The sequence below is a fragment of the Radiomyces spectabilis genome (genome assembly GCF_025331425.1).
Source record: "Radiomyces spectabilis strain NRRL 2753 chromosome Unknown BYT42scaffold_15, whole genome shotgun sequence".
In the NCBI taxonomy this organism is placed as follows: Eukaryota; Fungi; Mucoromycota; class Mucoromycetes; order Mucorales; family Radiomycetaceae; genus Radiomyces; species Radiomyces spectabilis.
The window spans coordinates 207,929-221,595 of record NW_026251940.1 but is presented as its reverse complement, the minus strand read 5'-3'; the positions used below and the strand labels follow the sequence as shown (position 1 = coordinate 221,595).

Here is a 13,667-nt window from a genome sequence, read left to right as displayed (position 1 = left end):
TTATTCTGTTCCATCGAAAAAATTTGAGATGTGGGTTTTTTCCAAAATGGATCCGAAGTCACAGTTGGATTGTAGACATCCGTTTTCCCCGCTTTTTGGCTCTGTCGGTCTATTCTGTACTCAGTCATTTTCCTTCTTACTTTTTTCCCTGCTGACTATTTTATGGCAGATATAACAAAGTATGTCTTTGTTGAGCGGAAACGAGCGCTTCAAGTAGCCGCTTCATGTGGCTTGGGCGTTATAGAAGAAGATGCAGAATTAACCGGTTATCAAACTTATATTGTCGAGCAATGGTGAGTCCTAGTTGTCACCTTTTTTTCTCTGCCACGAACGCACGCTTATAATTCATTGCGATCGTTTGTTGTAGGGTTTGCGATCGAAACAAGGCTTCCAATACGGTCAAGGTGTTTACGGGCAACCAGTCTCACAGAGTAATGCAATGAATGAAGTTCGTTTTATGCTACCGACATGGATTATTAATGCCGCCACTGTTTAAACAAAAAAGATCAAAGTGTGCGTCATCGCCATCTCCACAGCAGATTTGCAGCATCCACGTCCCGAATTGAGTACTTTTTTCAAAACAACCACACCAATGAAGCTCAAAACCGTAAGCATGGCTTTTGTGTCTCCTGCAATAGCAGGTGTGTGAAACCGTCCACGACAAGATCACTAAAATGGCAATTCTCGCGTGCTTTGGACTCTTAGACTCCGCTAGGAAAAATCATGTTGATGGATCCTAGTGAGTTACCTTACGATATGGATATGGTCGTGGTACCCGATGGCGACTATGATAAATGGATTAGCCAGGCCTATGTCAATATCAATTTGCGACGATCGAATTGTACAGGTCGCAGTGCACTGAATCTTCGCAAGCCAAAGTAAGTGTGGGGATGAGATCAAAACAACCGTGCATGCAATGATCCGTTGACAAATAATGAATCATGGTTTTCCAATTTTTTTTTCCCCAGTCCCGCGTCTGAAGAAAAGTTCCGTTCCATTTATAAGATTGCCGATGCTGTTCACTTTGAAGAAGCCGTTATTAAATTGGTCATCCTGGCTCAAGTGGCGCTTTACCTTTTCAATCTATTGAAAAAGGATTACATTGACGGTCTTTTATGCAACGAAACCATGGCCGCATTTTGGAAATTCTACACACATTATAACCCACATAAATCACCAGAGGTAAAATTGGATGGTTTCTATGCCGAATTCATCTTCCAATGATTCTCATGCCCGCTTTTAGTACCAATTGAAAGAGCCCTGGATGGAACCCCATTTATTGACCGCATTGATCACCAAGCTTATTGTTTGCAGGAACAAACTTCAAGCATACAACTTTACCGTAAGCGAATAATTGTGGCGTGGGCTTTGTTTAGTGAACAAAAGCTAACTTTTTTTTTTATTTCCACGACAGACCATCAAGGATCCATTCGCTGATTACGAATTATTTCGATATGACATTGAAGAATATCAGGTATATATCTTGCTCTTCACGTCCCTATTTAGTCAGTGACAGCTAATCTAACTTTATGATACATTCACAGCGCGTGAAGAATCTAAAACGCACCAAGTTGATTGATTTGGAGACATTGCGAAAGCTGAATGAATACAGCGTTGGACAGCTAAAAGTTCGCAATGTCATCAAGTCCAAACTCGACGATATCTCTGGTAATGCCTGATGAATTTTATTGGTTGCAAGCCTCTCGAACTAAACTGGTTGTATGTATGTGTGTAGGAGTTCATAACTCGCCTCTGTTCAATGAAGCTTCGGAACCCGAGGTGTTTCGAGATCACGCAACCATTGAAAGCTTAAGAGCGATATGGCGTCCAAAGCTAAAGGGTGGTTTGGGCAATGACTCAGAAAAACAACAGCATGAACTACTACACATGATCAAAGGTGTTTCTGCTAGAACGGTAGGCTTGCAAGTTTTTTTACTTCTAATTTTTTCGAGACTGGATGGATGTTTATTGGATATTAATTTTTATTTTATTTTAGACACGAACCAGTGGTGCTGCTGCCGAAATACTGTCCAAGGTGGCCGGGTAGGATTTCAGCATTGACATCTGTCATTAAATATTCGATTTTTGCTTATTCTTTTTTTCTTATTCAGATCGTTGCCATGGATCTCTACCTCGGATCATCGTCATGCCAAACAAGAACGCTCAAATATCGTGTCACCAACAAAAAGTTTGTCTCCCACCCGACCTGCTGAAGTAATGCATACCAAATCTTCACCGACCTACCCCTCTGTCACCTCATCATCATCACCCCGTGCCCAGTCACAAGACACCGTGCCCACCGTCAATAGGCACACATTGGCACGAAAACCATCACCTCTCGCTTTCGAAACGCAAATATCATCGGATGACGATCTGCACAGTGACAGGTAGATTTGCGATCCTTTGACTTTCTCTTTTTCAGACGTCCAAAGTTTTCTCATTTCTATATGACTCGCAGCTATAGATCCGAACCTGATATACGAACCCCTTTCATTTTAACTGAGAACATAGACTCGGGTAAGGATTGATCGATTGAATGGTCACTAGTTGGAGTTTTGTTATCTGATATATCCGAATATTGTTGCAGACACTTCCCCATCAAACAAAGACACAAGCCCGCCAACCGTCAGGGAGAGAGAATCCCCTTCTAGCTGTGCATCATCCCCGTCATCGTCCCATCCATCACCACTTATTGCCTCGGCCGATGTGGATACACGCGATTTCACGAAAATTGAAAAACCTTATCCGTCCACGAAACACACGCGCTCCATGTCCGATAGTGCCGTCGCTTACAAGTACGATAAAACCCATGTGTTTCATTGTAAACCGGCAAAGAAAGGCTATCTGCGACGAGCCGAGATCCAACGAGCCAACTCTGTGGCGGTCATGGCCACAGCCGTCGACCGCACGCTCAATGATACCCCATCTCAGGCATCCCAACGGCCATCCGCTCACATGGACGTACGCACCTATATCATTTATGAAAAACTACGACGACAACACATGTCCCTTAAAGCAACCTATATTAATCTGCAAAAAACCACTCACATATATGAAGTCATCGCTAACCGACTGCGGGCCACGTATCTGCGGCGATTTAAAGAATTTGAACAAATACAGCATGGCGCGAAACAAGTGATTGAAGAACAGCATGAAACGGAACGACGGTTAAAAGAAGTGGAAGATGAAAGCGCCAAGTTACATTATGAACTCAATGTGTTGAATGATTATTTGAAAGATATTGAAGACAATGTATGTGCTTTCTACGGCAAAGTCGACCTTCTCGAACAGAAGATGGATGATTCTCAACAATCCATCACTACCATGCTGCTTCTCGGTAATTACTTTAATCATTATTGGCAAAAAGTGAAATACTGGATCGGTTGGCGTCCACCGGCGGCCGGTCCATCATCTATGTACAAAGAGTCTACTTCTTCCATTCCCTCATCTTCTACTCCCTCTACTTAAAAAAAACATTTAATATATTACACACGGCGGGTTCGTTTCCGCTTAATCTGCTTTTCCTTCCCATCCTTGTCGGCCTCTTTTTCGGGTTGCGCGTTCTTTTCGTTTTGCCATCGATTGACAATTTTTTGCACCCGTTTGCTGGAATGGGCTTTTCGTTTATGGGGAGTGAATGCGGCCGAGGTGCCAGCCGAGGGATCAAAATAGGAAGCAATATTCGATTGATGACCCACCGTCTAGATATCGTTGGATATCAGTGAGCAAGCTGTTGCTTTGGATGAAAAAATCTATTGCCATCACTTACCGCTCGCTTGTTCATTTCTTGGATGACAGGAAGCAGGACTTCATCAGCTTTTTTCTCTGACCAGGTAAATGCCTCCATGAGAAATATTCTAAGCATATCCAGTTGCGGTGCACCCCATTCAAACGGTTCGCCTGATGAATCAACCATGGGGTGATAGTACGCTTCTTTGACAAGAGGGCTGGGAAAGTCTTCTGGAATTTCCAGATCCTTGTGTCGTTTTCGCTAAGACAAAATCAAATGGCGAATCAGATAAAAAGAGTGCGAGGCAAACAAAAAATTACTTCACTTACAAATCGACGCTGAAAATCTGTGTGGTCTTCTTTACTTTCGTACCAAGCGCGAAATTTTTCAAGTGGGGCTTCCAGCTTGTCGTCGTTGGGATCGTGAAATTCGTCGAGGATCTCCATGGCAGCTACCGGACCGACGCCGGGAATTCCATCTGTGTAATCGCTGCCGAGTAAAAAGGCCAATTGAATCAACTTCTTTCGGTCCAATTGCATTTCCCGTTCCACGTCCTGTGCAACGTAACATTCCACGTATTTCTGCTGATTAAACATGTTTTTGTAGACGCGAGAAGCGCCAAAGAGAAATACATCGGAATCATCAGTGACCACTCCTTCGATCAACGACAATCGGAGCAACTCCGCACACTGAGCTTCAGCTTCCATGGGTGATATCATGTAGGGAATACCAAACAGTCGCAAGAGTTCCTGTTGACAAAATGATCAGTCAAAAAAAGACTTGTTATTAAAAATTATAATGGTTACCTGAATATCTTGAACCATTTGCTGAGTGATATCGTCGGTATTGCCCATTTCCTTTCGTTGCTGTTTGTTCAGTTCTTTCATATCACGGTACAATTCTTCGCGAACACTCTGGATGTCTTTATCGGCAATGGAGGAGATGAAGCGGGCATACTCGTTTTCTTCCCCTGCTACATCATGCAACACTTCTTCATCGGAATTATACCCTTGAGGTTCAGCTACCTCTTGTTCCTCAATTTGGTTCTCCACACTCTGAACGTAGGTTTGCGCCTCATTTTCATTTGAAAGAACCTCTGCGGGCGTCGGATCTCGCGATGGCACATCAAACACCCGATTCTCAGCCGTAGTTTGATGCAACATATCCACTGGCTCGTCTTCCACATTCAATTCGGCGTCGCTGTTGCCTGTCGGTACCGCCTCTTCTCTTACGTTCCATTCGACTTGGCCTTTGCCTGCCAGTTCGGCATTGTCGTTGCTTGTCGAGACCGGCTCGTCTTTTATATTCAATCCGATTTTGCCTTTATCTGTCAATTCAGGCTCCTCTTCTGTAATCGATTCGGCAACATTGTTGCTTGTCGGCACCGGGTCGTCTTTTACGTTTTGATTGACTTTGCTGATAATTGGCGATGCAGGTTCGTTTTCCATTTCCATCTCCATTCCAGAAGAAAGGGATTGCTCGGTACCTTGAGATCCCGACACTAACCCATGGCTATCCGGTTTCGGCAAAGATGTATCCATTTTCGCCGATTCCTCGTCCGCCTGAAAGTTCGAGGGTTGAGAGGATTGCGATGCAGTGGCCCAGGAAAGCGTCGATTGCGTAATATCGATTTTTGGATCTTTGGGAACGTCTTCTGGTACTGCATTTTCCTGCTGGGATACTGGAGCCGTTTCCATGAATTGAAATTGCATACCTTCCTCTTCCTCATCATCATCGAGAATCAAGGCTTCCTGCTGGGTATCGACTTTTGTGGGAGGCAGTTCTTCATTCGTTGCATTGTCCAAAGCAAGTTGTCTTGATTTCCACTGGTATGTGGTTTCTAAAAACCGTTGTCGAAATGCCAAGGACTCTTGCGTTAATTCATCATAGGCACTTGCTTTTCCCAAGGATTTGATATCTGCTCGAAGAACTTCTGGCGATTTCTCAAAGATTGCATCGTAGATGATCTTTTTGTACTCGTCGTTGAATGAATGGAGGTAGACAAACGCATCCGGAACTCGAGAAAGCCACAGCTGATGATAATCCTGAGGATCTAACGCCAAATCATTCAGTTCATGTGACGGAGAAACAACAGGCGAAGTCGGCTGATCGTGATGCTGTTGTTCTTCGTACCCATATATCTTTGAGATAACGTCGTCGATAGCCTCTTCGTCGTGAACGTAGGCACGCATATCATCCAGTAATTTTACGTCATTGCTGGAACTGTACGAGCCACTAGCGATGGCTGGCTCTACTGTCGAACTGCCTTGCATAAGCACGTCTTTATGTGAATCCATGAATAGCGGTTCCTCATTCATCGTTTCATCGTTCATCAGACGCTGCTCCGGCACGAACTCGTCTTTGATAGCCATCGCTTGTTCGTTCAGATCATTGCTTTGTTCTTGGATTGGTTGCCCGGTTTCGTCTTCCTCTTCTTCTTCGCTGCTAAGGTCAGCAAATAATGCAGCTAATGCCGGATTGGCCGCAATAGCATCTTTGACCTTATCACCTGATTGACTATTATGTGTGAAATCAATAGGGGTCGCTTGAAAAGAAAGAGGCTGCACTATGGCTTACCTTGAGAGTGACCCTTGAGAAGTCCCTGTTTCCAGTGATTCTGGCTCTGGCATCACATCTTTCACAACATTTGTACTCGACTTTGTGGTTTGATCGGTCACCTGGTTCTTATCAGCTGTGCTCAGACCTGGTAAGCGCCAGCCGAGGCCTTGATCGATGTTTTCGTTTTTTACTAGAATATACTCTCGGCCACGTTCGCTGGCAATACGGCTTGGAACAGCAGACCGGTAATCGCTTTTGCTGGCGACTTCGTTCATCTTCAGTAAACGTTGCGTCATCTCATTTCGATAAGCAAGTTGTTTAATTTGTTGTTTGGAGAAATCCAAAGCATTCTTTGAATTTCTGACCATTTCATCCAGGCGCTTCCAGGAAGTCTGCCTTGATTTAAGTTTGATATCCTGAATCACCTCATACTGGATCTCTGGCGGCAAGGCCTGGAACGTCTCCGAATCCATATCCAAATCCTCGGGTTTGAACTCTTCGACAAATTCTTTCAATTCCTCTTTCGTCGCCAAACGAGGATCAACGCCAGCCGACACACTGGTTTCTGGGATAGTGGGTAACTCGTACTGATCACGTTTCCGTCTTTGCCGTAATTCTTCAACAGCCGCCGATTTTTCCAACTCGTCAAAGTACACATAATTCTCCTCTTTCACACTGTCCCCAGCTGCGCCTTCTCGCCTAACATACGCTTATATCAGTTGGGAAAGAAAGCATACAGCTTCGATCAAGGAACCATGGACCCACCTTCGTTCCTCTTCCATAAGTACTCGGGATTTTACTTGAGCGCTCAATATCTTTTCCGCAGTCCTTTTCAAATTCGTCACCATTCCTTCCCTTCGTCGTCGGCGATCTCGCTAACTCATAAACGTATTAGTCTTTGCCAAGGAAGACCCCTAATGTCAATTACGAGCCAAATCTTACAATGGTTGAACGCTTCAAAACAGGGGCACCACCGTCAAAAACAAACACAGGTTTAATGTTGTAGAAAAGAAGTTTGCACAGACGGCGGAAGAAGCCGAGAAGATGCCCATTTCGCAGAGCATTGCCCTCCTTGTCACGCATAGTGCGCATAAATTGGTGAATCCATATACTGGCATCGACTGCTAATTTGCGATTACGCAGCGACTCTAATTGAACGGGGCGGGCAGAAGGCTCCAGTAAAGACCATAAACCTTGAACTCCCATTACCTAACTGCGGCAGGCAAATGGTTTACAGTGACACTGCACCCAAGCGCACGATCGCATTTAAAATACAAAAATCGTATACTCTCTCATTGGCCGGATTGTGATATTACAAGCTCCGAAACCGTTGGTAATCCGCTCATCCGCCTATCCGTCAGTGCCCAGCGGGTCCTTATCCCACAATTCAGTGCCCGTCTACGGACATCAGTGCATCAAAAAATATACTATTTAATTGGTATCAAACTAGTTCATTTATATATTACAATTCGCATATTAGTTACATGGTATCTATTGGAAACATTACAGGGCATTGGAAGCGTACAGGTTTCTGTGTGGCGATGCGAGAGATGTCCAAATTTAGAAAGGCACGCGGTGCTTTGAAATGATTTCAATTACCGCAATGTCAGAGCGACAGACATTGTATCACCAAGAGGGAAAAAAAAAAAAGAAAAACTTGTGTGTGTGCTTTTCTTTTTGGATTCCTCCATCTCGGCTTGCACACCGTCCCCCGCTCATCATCACATTCTTTTCATTGGATGGTGCTGAACTCGATTCGAAATTAAGCGTATGCACATACTCGTCGGGGTGGTGCTTGCCTTTTGGTTGGGTTATTTAACAGCATCACGACGCATACTCGAACAGATTCTGGAAGAGGTAAGGCAATACCCTCGTCACGTTGATTGAGTAGTTGACGCACAAACGCCCCCGTAGAAACGATTTATATATGTCATTCTCGCCCTTGGAACCTTTTACGCTGTCATATTTATTGGTCTGAAAAGGATAGTCGAAGCCGACATACAAAGGGTAGGTTGATCAACGCGAATCTAACCGAAAAAAAAAACCCGTGCATAAAATAACCATTTCGATTTTGTTAGAATCCAAGCACTTCATTTCGTACATCGGCTCGAGAACATTTACAACGTAGAGGAAGCTTTTAATCTTATCATTTATTTAGTGTGAAATAATAGACAAACAAAAACAAAGAACGAGAACAGAGAATAAGAAAAAAAAAATCTGCGGGACTATGTACTGGATGATGAACCAAGGAAATTCGATCATCGAAGGAGGGCTCAAAATAAAGACAAAGCATTATATATAAGAAGAGAGAAAAAGGTCGGAAACCAAGTGAAGGAAATGGGATCAAGGGTTTGCCAATGCGGAACTTAGTTGGCCATCACAAGTTTGTGCTGTTTATCGTCATCATTTTCTTCCGACACCGGTTGTTGGGTCTGAACTTGTTTGGCTAGGGGAGAGGATTGATGAAGATGCGTTTTCAGTTTCATCATTTCGGGACTGCTTGGAGGAGAGATACGGATCGGCGTGGAAGTACGAGGCTGGATGAAGGATAAAAGTGGACTGTTACCGTTGGTCATAGCCTCTTTAGCGTTGGCTCCATTCCCGGATCCGTTGCCCGTGGCGCTGGGCGTTCCATGGTTCGTTATTGAAGGATCCACCTTGAACGTAATTCTTCCACGGGAACGGTCCTCGAACAGGGTCATGATGTTGCCGTGATCGCCTACACGGTAAGACACCGAGAAAGGATCGATCCATAACACAAAATCGCGCGGTAAATTTGTATGTATGGAAGCTGCAGACACTTTGGCTTGTTCGGCGGCTGGAAACCCATACGTACTCAAGTATTAATAAATCCAATTTCAGCTTAAAAACAACAGAGTGTCAGAAAGCTCACCTTTGCCAAGCACGGGATCAAGGAGCCCATTGAAGTTGTTGATGGCTCGATATCCATTGCCTCGAAAAGGTTGCTGTGGATCCCAATGATCTGCAAATCGTTGCTTCAGAATAATCGCCAGCTCTTCTTTAAATCGGGAGAGACCGTCATGGTCTATCTTTGTATTCAGTAATCTTCCAAAGAAGTCAACAGCTTGTGCAATTTCAATATGCATGGCATTCAGAAAAAAGATGTCAAAGACGGGATAATGGATAGCTTCGCCGCTGGCTGGCTTTCTGCCAGCGAATTTGACAGAAAAATTGGGAGGAAAAGCCCGTCACATCACACTCTAACTATCTTTCATCAAGTCTTACCAGTTTCTTCTGCTTTACTGACACTCAGCCAGTCAACTTCATCGTATTCTTTGTCCCGCCAAATGAGTGAAGCAGCCTACCTAAACCATCCGGAAATACCAACAGGTCATGCCGACGTATCAGCCCTTGACTTGAACAAACACACGATCGAGTGGCAAGCGACGATCGACAACCATCCTTTCAATCACAAGGTACGTACACCGCGCGCGATTCACTGGAACCAACCAACTTTGACTGAGCGAGATTGTCGACCAGCTCGCTATATTTTTACCGTTTTGCACAGCAGACAAGGCACGCCAGCATTTGCAGCACGATGTTGGCGCCTACTACAAAGTGGAAGCAAAACTGTCTGATCTTTTGGAACCTGGTTTTTGTGATCTGCAGATTCAGTCGCGTACGTTTGCCATTTCAGTCTTGAGAACTAGGTGCTTTTTGAGCTAACAGAGTTCACAGCAAGCCGACGTTTTATCTTTCACAGTATCGATACACAATTGGACACGGACGACGTTGTCGTATTGGATCTCAATGGTTGGTACATTTTTATATCGAGGCGGTGAGCGACGTTCTCTCATATCGCTCGGATTATAGGTAACCTGACGTTCAGCCTGCTAAAGTCCACATACGAAGAATTGGGATTGGAGGGCCGAAAGCAAAGCAGGGGAGACGTACGAAGACAAAAACATAGTACGTTTTCTGTTCAACAGCTGTACACCTGTGAGGCTATCCGTATATATTAATGGCTCCCAAAACAGTTGTCCAGATCAATCTTAGGGATGCCAAGATGAAACCTGGCGACAAGCGATACGATCGATTACTATGGTGTCTCCAAAACAATTTGGACCGTCCATTCAAAATAGTCGCTGCTCTTATTGACACAGGTGAGTCAAACGCGATCGGGTGTCATGGCACTATATCAACGTCTATTTTGACTGGGTACCGTCAACAGAAACCGGCAATACAGAAGATATCCCATGGCCAAAGAATATTAGGGCTGAGAAAGTGCCTTTCCAATGCGAATACACCGAATTATCAGGCGTGAATATCCCATCTTTTGAAGGCTTAAATCAGGACGGACAAGTAGTGGATGATTGGCTGCACCGAGTGTCTCTTGCAATGGAATGGCTTGGTCTCGCACATGTGAGAGCGAAACGGTAAGTAAGCATTTTTGATTGTTGAATGAGAGTTCTGACAAAACAATGAACAACAGATTAAGAGACAGTGATCGATCCGAACCTTATATTTCAGTGTACAAGGAACCGCAGCCATCGGTTCAAAACGCCCAAGGAACGTTGGTCCAATGGAAAGGGCTTATCCCACCATCCTTCATCAAACAGGTCATGATTAACCTGAGGTAAGCATGATCCATGACCTGTGAAGAAATTCCTCGCCTCTCATTTACGATTATCAGAAAAATGATGTTGGGGCACGCTGTCGAAAGCTGGGCTTCCTTGACGGTGTGGGGTTTTCGCGACTCACCATTCACTTGGAATGATACCCAGCATTACCACTTTTTGAACGGCGAGAACGATTACACGTTCTTCCTGCAACCATGCGAGAATGACACCCAAAAAGCGGTTAGTTATGTGGCCTATGGCAGTCATCACAGCAATTATCGATGAGAAAAACAGATGTACATATCGTAGCTCCTTTTACATAGATTTTAACCGCAAAAAAAAAAAAAATCACATCATTTATTGCTTGTTGACAAGCGCAAAATATTTGGCGAAAATACCAACAGCGACAAGGCCGGTGGATAATACAGCCACAATATTGGCAATCGTTTGTTTCTTTTGAGCCGCTTCCAATTGAACCTATGTTCAAGGGAGACCAGGGTCAGCGGTCAGATCGGAGGTGACATTAGTAGAAACCTTTACCTTGAGATCTTGTTGGGCCTTGAGGAAGGTTTCCTTTTCTTCTTTCAGCTTGTTGTTGGCCTTCAATAAGAATTCATTGTACTTTTTGATGCCTTCTTCTTTGCGATGGGTGCCGTCGCAGAATCCTACCGAAAGCTGTGAGTATTTTTCTGCGTAAAGAGTCATATGTCTGCGGTTTTCTACCTTGTTGGTCATGCGTGTATTTGCATCCACACAAGAAATAGGTTTTGGCTTCGTCTACGGTGATCTTCTTTGGCTTGAACTGACCAGCAGCTCTATGCTACCTCCATTTTAATTCCATCATTAGAGAACTCGAAGGGTGTAGTAGACGTTGCAGAGGTATAGAAGACTCACACTACCGTCACAAAAGGGTTGATTCTTGGATTCACCGCAAGTGCACCTATTTTCATCATTGATTAGCCCTGAAAAAGCATCACATCAAGCCATCACGAATCTTGGACAAAAAGGCTACCAATAGTAATCCTGAGATAAACAAGACGTGAGTGAATTTGATAAAGATCAAAAATACAGTTTGGCTTACCTTGCCTGGTTCCAGATCAACCTTGTAAGGTTTGGCTTGTACAAAGGTGGGCTGAGGTTCTGCCATTTGATTAGCGATTATAAGAGTGGGGAGGGTTCAAGAAAAATAAGGCAAGGAAGGAGTATGCCCTACAATGTAAACAGATCGAAGAGAAAAAACTGCTTCCGCACACGGTCACTGAATCTTTAAAAACCGTTACATCTCGGTTACACCATCGCTGGCCACAGCTGGAAACTTTTTTCCCCTATGTTTATTTGAGCGGCGTAACAATGTGTGACAAGATCTTCTCATTCCTCCAATGTATATCATGGTATGCTTAGAGTGGCTTGCGGATAGGCATCACGGTTGTACCGTGTCTTCAATCAGTGGTTCAACCTTTATTCACCAATGATGGCAATGCGTCCTGAAGCCATGATTATTTCACCCAATGTGGCTTTTGATGCCATTGGTTTAAATGTGTTTTGCCAGTAGACGGCCAAGCTACAAGCGAGCAATCCGGATAACGTAATTTATTTCACAAAGTAGTAGACACTGAATTGTACAATAGGTTGAGAAGAATCTACCACTTGTTGCACGGATACAACAATTTACAGCTTCGAGATACACAGATGTTTTTACCATTTGGCGTAAGGCAAAAATTTGCCGTCAAGCGTAATTTTAACGCGATCACCTTTCTCCGACTCAACCTTTGCAAACGTCATTCCCATTAGTTGTATACATAGGGCAGTTGTCAATTTTAATCCTCTTTTACCTTGTCTACTTTGGCTGAAAAGTCAATGGCAGACATGATACCGTCACCAAACTGTGATGTGATCGGTTAAAAAAAAACGGTAGAAAGCCAGATATATGCAGTCCATACCTTTTCGTGGATGACGGATTTCAATGGGTAGCCATATACCTGCAGTATCTCGTAGAATCGATAAAGAGTAGGGTCTGTAGGTGGCATCTGTGTCAAACTGCCGAAACCATTGGTCAACCTAAGCTGCATTACAAAGGACACTAGATAAATCTTTTACCCGCCACGGCTAGGATAGAAATGACTACCCAGTTCGTCCTTGAGATGAGCCGTAGGAATATTTAGCACTTTGGACAACCCTTCCAACTCCTCATCGTTGGGCTTGGCCTATATTATTGACCAGTATCAGGGGCATGTTTTTGCTACTGTTGTATCTACTGGTTTGTATGGACCGATCCTTACCTGGCCGTAGAATATGGCAGCAACGTAGACCTCATCGCGTCCAAGTTTTTGTCCGATATCGTTGAAGCTGTGTCGCGTTTAGTCACAGTTCGCTGCTGTAACAATGAAGCTGAAAGAGAGGTTACCTAAGTTTACGTTCGTCTTTAGCCTGGAATAGGCGTGTGTGAAGAGCTGAAAGATGTGGAGCGGTCTATCATGAAACGTTAAAATCAGGCAATAGGCTAAAATTGATACGGTGGGGAATAGCATTTTTTAGGCAATGGGCAACGTACACTCATGGTTACAAGTGGAAGAAAGAATGTGGTCGTGTGCAGTAACCTGCATTAGGGTTTTGAATGACGTTTTAGCATAATCATTACTCTCACGCTCTGATGTGATGAGAGCATAACTCCATGAAAAGCAAGTCATAGTCCGCCAACGGCTGGCCAATGAAAAATAGGGTGTTACAAGCCAATCAAACCATCCGTATTCGCTTGAAAAAAAAAAAAAAAGAAAAAGAAAAGGACAGCCCGTCTCCTC

The 13,667-nt window shown here is 44.1% G+C and overlaps 7 protein-coding genes across 7 annotated transcripts; 3 read left to right on the top strand and 4 right to left on the bottom strand.

Annotated features, from left to right (window-relative positions):
* The first annotated feature begins 32 nt into the window (after positions 1-32).
* BYT42DRAFT_129362 (uncharacterized protein) lies at positions 33-3,707 on the top strand. The gene is made up of 13 exons (XM_051562186.1): positions 33-293; positions 368-431; positions 506-607; positions 706-878; positions 969-1,182; positions 1,244-1,342; positions 1,415-1,474; positions 1,545-1,668; positions 1,736-1,914; positions 1,997-2,043; positions 2,112-2,387; positions 2,459-2,517; positions 2,588-3,707. Exons 1-13 carry the CDS (start codon positions 163-165, stop codon positions 3,466-3,468), a joined length of 2,409 nt encoding a protein of 802 aa, XP_051419040.1. The 5' UTR covers positions 33-162; the 3' UTR covers positions 3,469-3,707.
* An 11-nt stretch (positions 3,708-3,718) lies between these two features.
* Positions 3,719-7,495, bottom strand: BYT42DRAFT_648548 (uncharacterized protein; the record flags this gene model as incomplete). Its single annotated transcript, XM_051572740.1, has 7 exons — positions 3,719-3,730; positions 3,770-3,991; positions 4,060-4,479; positions 4,537-6,247; positions 6,308-6,988; positions 7,055-7,164; positions 7,232-7,495. The coding sequence occupies 7 exons, from the start codon at positions 7,493-7,495 to the stop codon at positions 3,719-3,721; spliced, it is 3,420 nt and encodes a 1,139-aa protein (XP_051419039.1).
* A 457-nt stretch (positions 7,496-7,952) lies between these two features.
* Positions 7,953-8,543, top strand: BYT42DRAFT_129348 (uncharacterized protein). The gene is made up of 3 exons (XM_051562185.1): positions 7,953-8,146; positions 8,204-8,296; positions 8,368-8,543. The coding sequence occupies exons 1-3, from the start codon at positions 8,060-8,062 to the stop codon at positions 8,428-8,430; spliced, it is 243 nt and encodes an 80-aa protein (XP_051419038.1). The 5' UTR covers positions 7,953-8,059; the 3' UTR covers positions 8,431-8,543.
* A 112-nt stretch (positions 8,544-8,655) lies between these two features.
* On the bottom strand, positions 8,656-9,396 carry BYT42DRAFT_617945 (uncharacterized protein; the record flags this gene model as incomplete). Its single annotated transcript, XM_051572224.1, has 2 exons — positions 8,656-9,107; positions 9,183-9,396. 2 exons carry the CDS (start codon positions 9,394-9,396, stop codon positions 8,656-8,658), a joined length of 666 nt encoding a protein of 221 aa, XP_051419037.1.
* A 122-nt stretch (positions 9,397-9,518) lies between these two features.
* BYT42DRAFT_586573 (ribonuclease P 40kDa subunit-domain-containing protein) lies at positions 9,519-11,313 on the top strand. Its single transcript, XM_051570078.1, has 8 exons — positions 9,519-9,726; positions 9,791-9,929; positions 9,989-10,063; positions 10,124-10,219; positions 10,288-10,413; positions 10,482-10,686; positions 10,743-10,886; positions 10,944-11,313. The coding sequence occupies exons 1-8, from the start codon at positions 9,598-9,600 to the stop codon at positions 11,152-11,154; spliced, it is 1,125 nt and encodes a 374-aa protein (XP_051419036.1). The 5' UTR covers positions 9,519-9,597; the 3' UTR covers positions 11,155-11,313.
* Positions 11,200-12,091, bottom strand: BYT42DRAFT_586567 (iron-binding zinc finger CDGSH type-domain-containing protein). The gene is made up of 6 exons (XM_051570077.1): positions 11,951-12,091; positions 11,882-11,892; positions 11,764-11,809; positions 11,593-11,689; positions 11,410-11,534; positions 11,200-11,346 (listed from the first exon to the last, which is right to left on the bottom strand). The coding sequence occupies exons 1-6, from the start codon at positions 12,014-12,016 to the stop codon at positions 11,227-11,229; spliced, it is 465 nt and encodes a 154-aa protein (XP_051419035.1). The 5' UTR covers positions 12,017-12,091; the 3' UTR covers positions 11,200-11,226.
* Positions 12,092-12,279: 188 nt separating this feature from the next.
* BYT42DRAFT_586564 (cyanate hydratase) lies at positions 12,280-13,650 on the bottom strand. The gene is made up of 7 exons (XM_051570076.1): positions 13,421-13,650; positions 13,274-13,338; positions 13,149-13,215; positions 12,967-13,073; positions 12,810-12,906; positions 12,702-12,752; positions 12,280-12,636 (listed from the first exon to the last, which is right to left on the bottom strand). Exons 1-7 carry the CDS (start codon positions 13,424-13,426, stop codon positions 12,565-12,567), a joined length of 465 nt encoding a protein of 154 aa, XP_051419034.1. The 5' UTR covers positions 13,427-13,650; the 3' UTR covers positions 12,280-12,564.
* Between the last annotated feature and the right edge of the window lie 17 nt (positions 13,651-13,667).

Excerpts from the sequence above, each read along its gene's own strand:
- BYT42DRAFT_129362 (XM_051562186.1), top strand. The coding sequence starts at position 163 with ATGGCAGATATAACAAAGTATGTCTTTGTTGAGCGGAAACGAGCGCTT. Across the intron at positions 432-505 it reads CGGGCAACCAGTCTCACAGA|ATCAAAGTGTGCGTCATCGC; the intron begins GTAATGCAATGA and ends TAAACAAAAAAG. Across the intron at positions 1,343-1,414 it reads TTCAAGCATACAACTTTACC|ACCATCAAGGATCCATTCGC; the intron begins GTAAGCGAATAA and ends TTTCCACGACAG.
- BYT42DRAFT_129348 (XM_051562185.1), top strand. The coding sequence starts at position 8,060 with ATGCACATACTCGTCGGGGTGGTGCTTGCCTTTTGGTTGGGTTATTTA. Across the intron at positions 8,147-8,203 it reads TCGAACAGATTCTGGAAGAG|AAACGATTTATATATGTCAT; the intron begins GTAAGGCAATAC and ends ACGCCCCCGTAG. Across the intron at positions 8,297-8,367 it reads TCGAAGCCGACATACAAAGG|AATCCAAGCACTTCATTTCG; the intron begins GTAGGTTGATCA and ends CGATTTTGTTAG.
- BYT42DRAFT_586573 (XM_051570078.1), top strand. The coding sequence starts at position 9,598 with ATGAGTGAAGCAGCCTACCTAAACCATCCGGAAATACCAACAGGTCAT. Across the intron at positions 9,930-9,988 it reads TGATCTGCAGATTCAGTCGC|CAAGCCGACGTTTTATCTTT; the intron begins GTACGTTTGCCA and ends CAGAGTTCACAG. Across the intron at positions 10,887-10,943 it reads CAGGTCATGATTAACCTGAG|AAAAATGATGTTGGGGCACG; the intron begins GTAAGCATGATC and ends TACGATTATCAG.
- BYT42DRAFT_586564 (XM_051570076.1), bottom strand. Across the intron at positions 12,907-12,966 it reads TTCTATCCTAGCCGTGGCGG|TTTGACACAGATGCCACCTA; the intron begins GTAAAAGATTTA and ends TGGTTTCGGCAG. Across the intron at positions 12,637-12,701 it reads TTTCAGCCAAAGTAGACAAG|GTTGAGTCGGAGAAAGGTGA; the intron begins GTAAAAGAGGAT and ends ACGTTTGCAAAG.
- BYT42DRAFT_586567 (XM_051570077.1), bottom strand. The coding sequence starts at position 12,016 with ATGGCAGAACCTCAGCCCACCTTTGTACAAGCCAAACCTTACAAGGTT. Across the intron at positions 11,535-11,592 it reads ATACACGCATGACCAACAAG|GATTCTGCGACGGCACCCAT; the intron begins GTAGAAAACCGC and ends AGCTTTCGGTAG. Across the intron at positions 11,347-11,409 it reads AGGCCCAACAAGATCTCAAG|GTTCAATTGGAAGCGGCTCA; the intron begins GTAAAGGTTTCT and ends CCTTGAACATAG.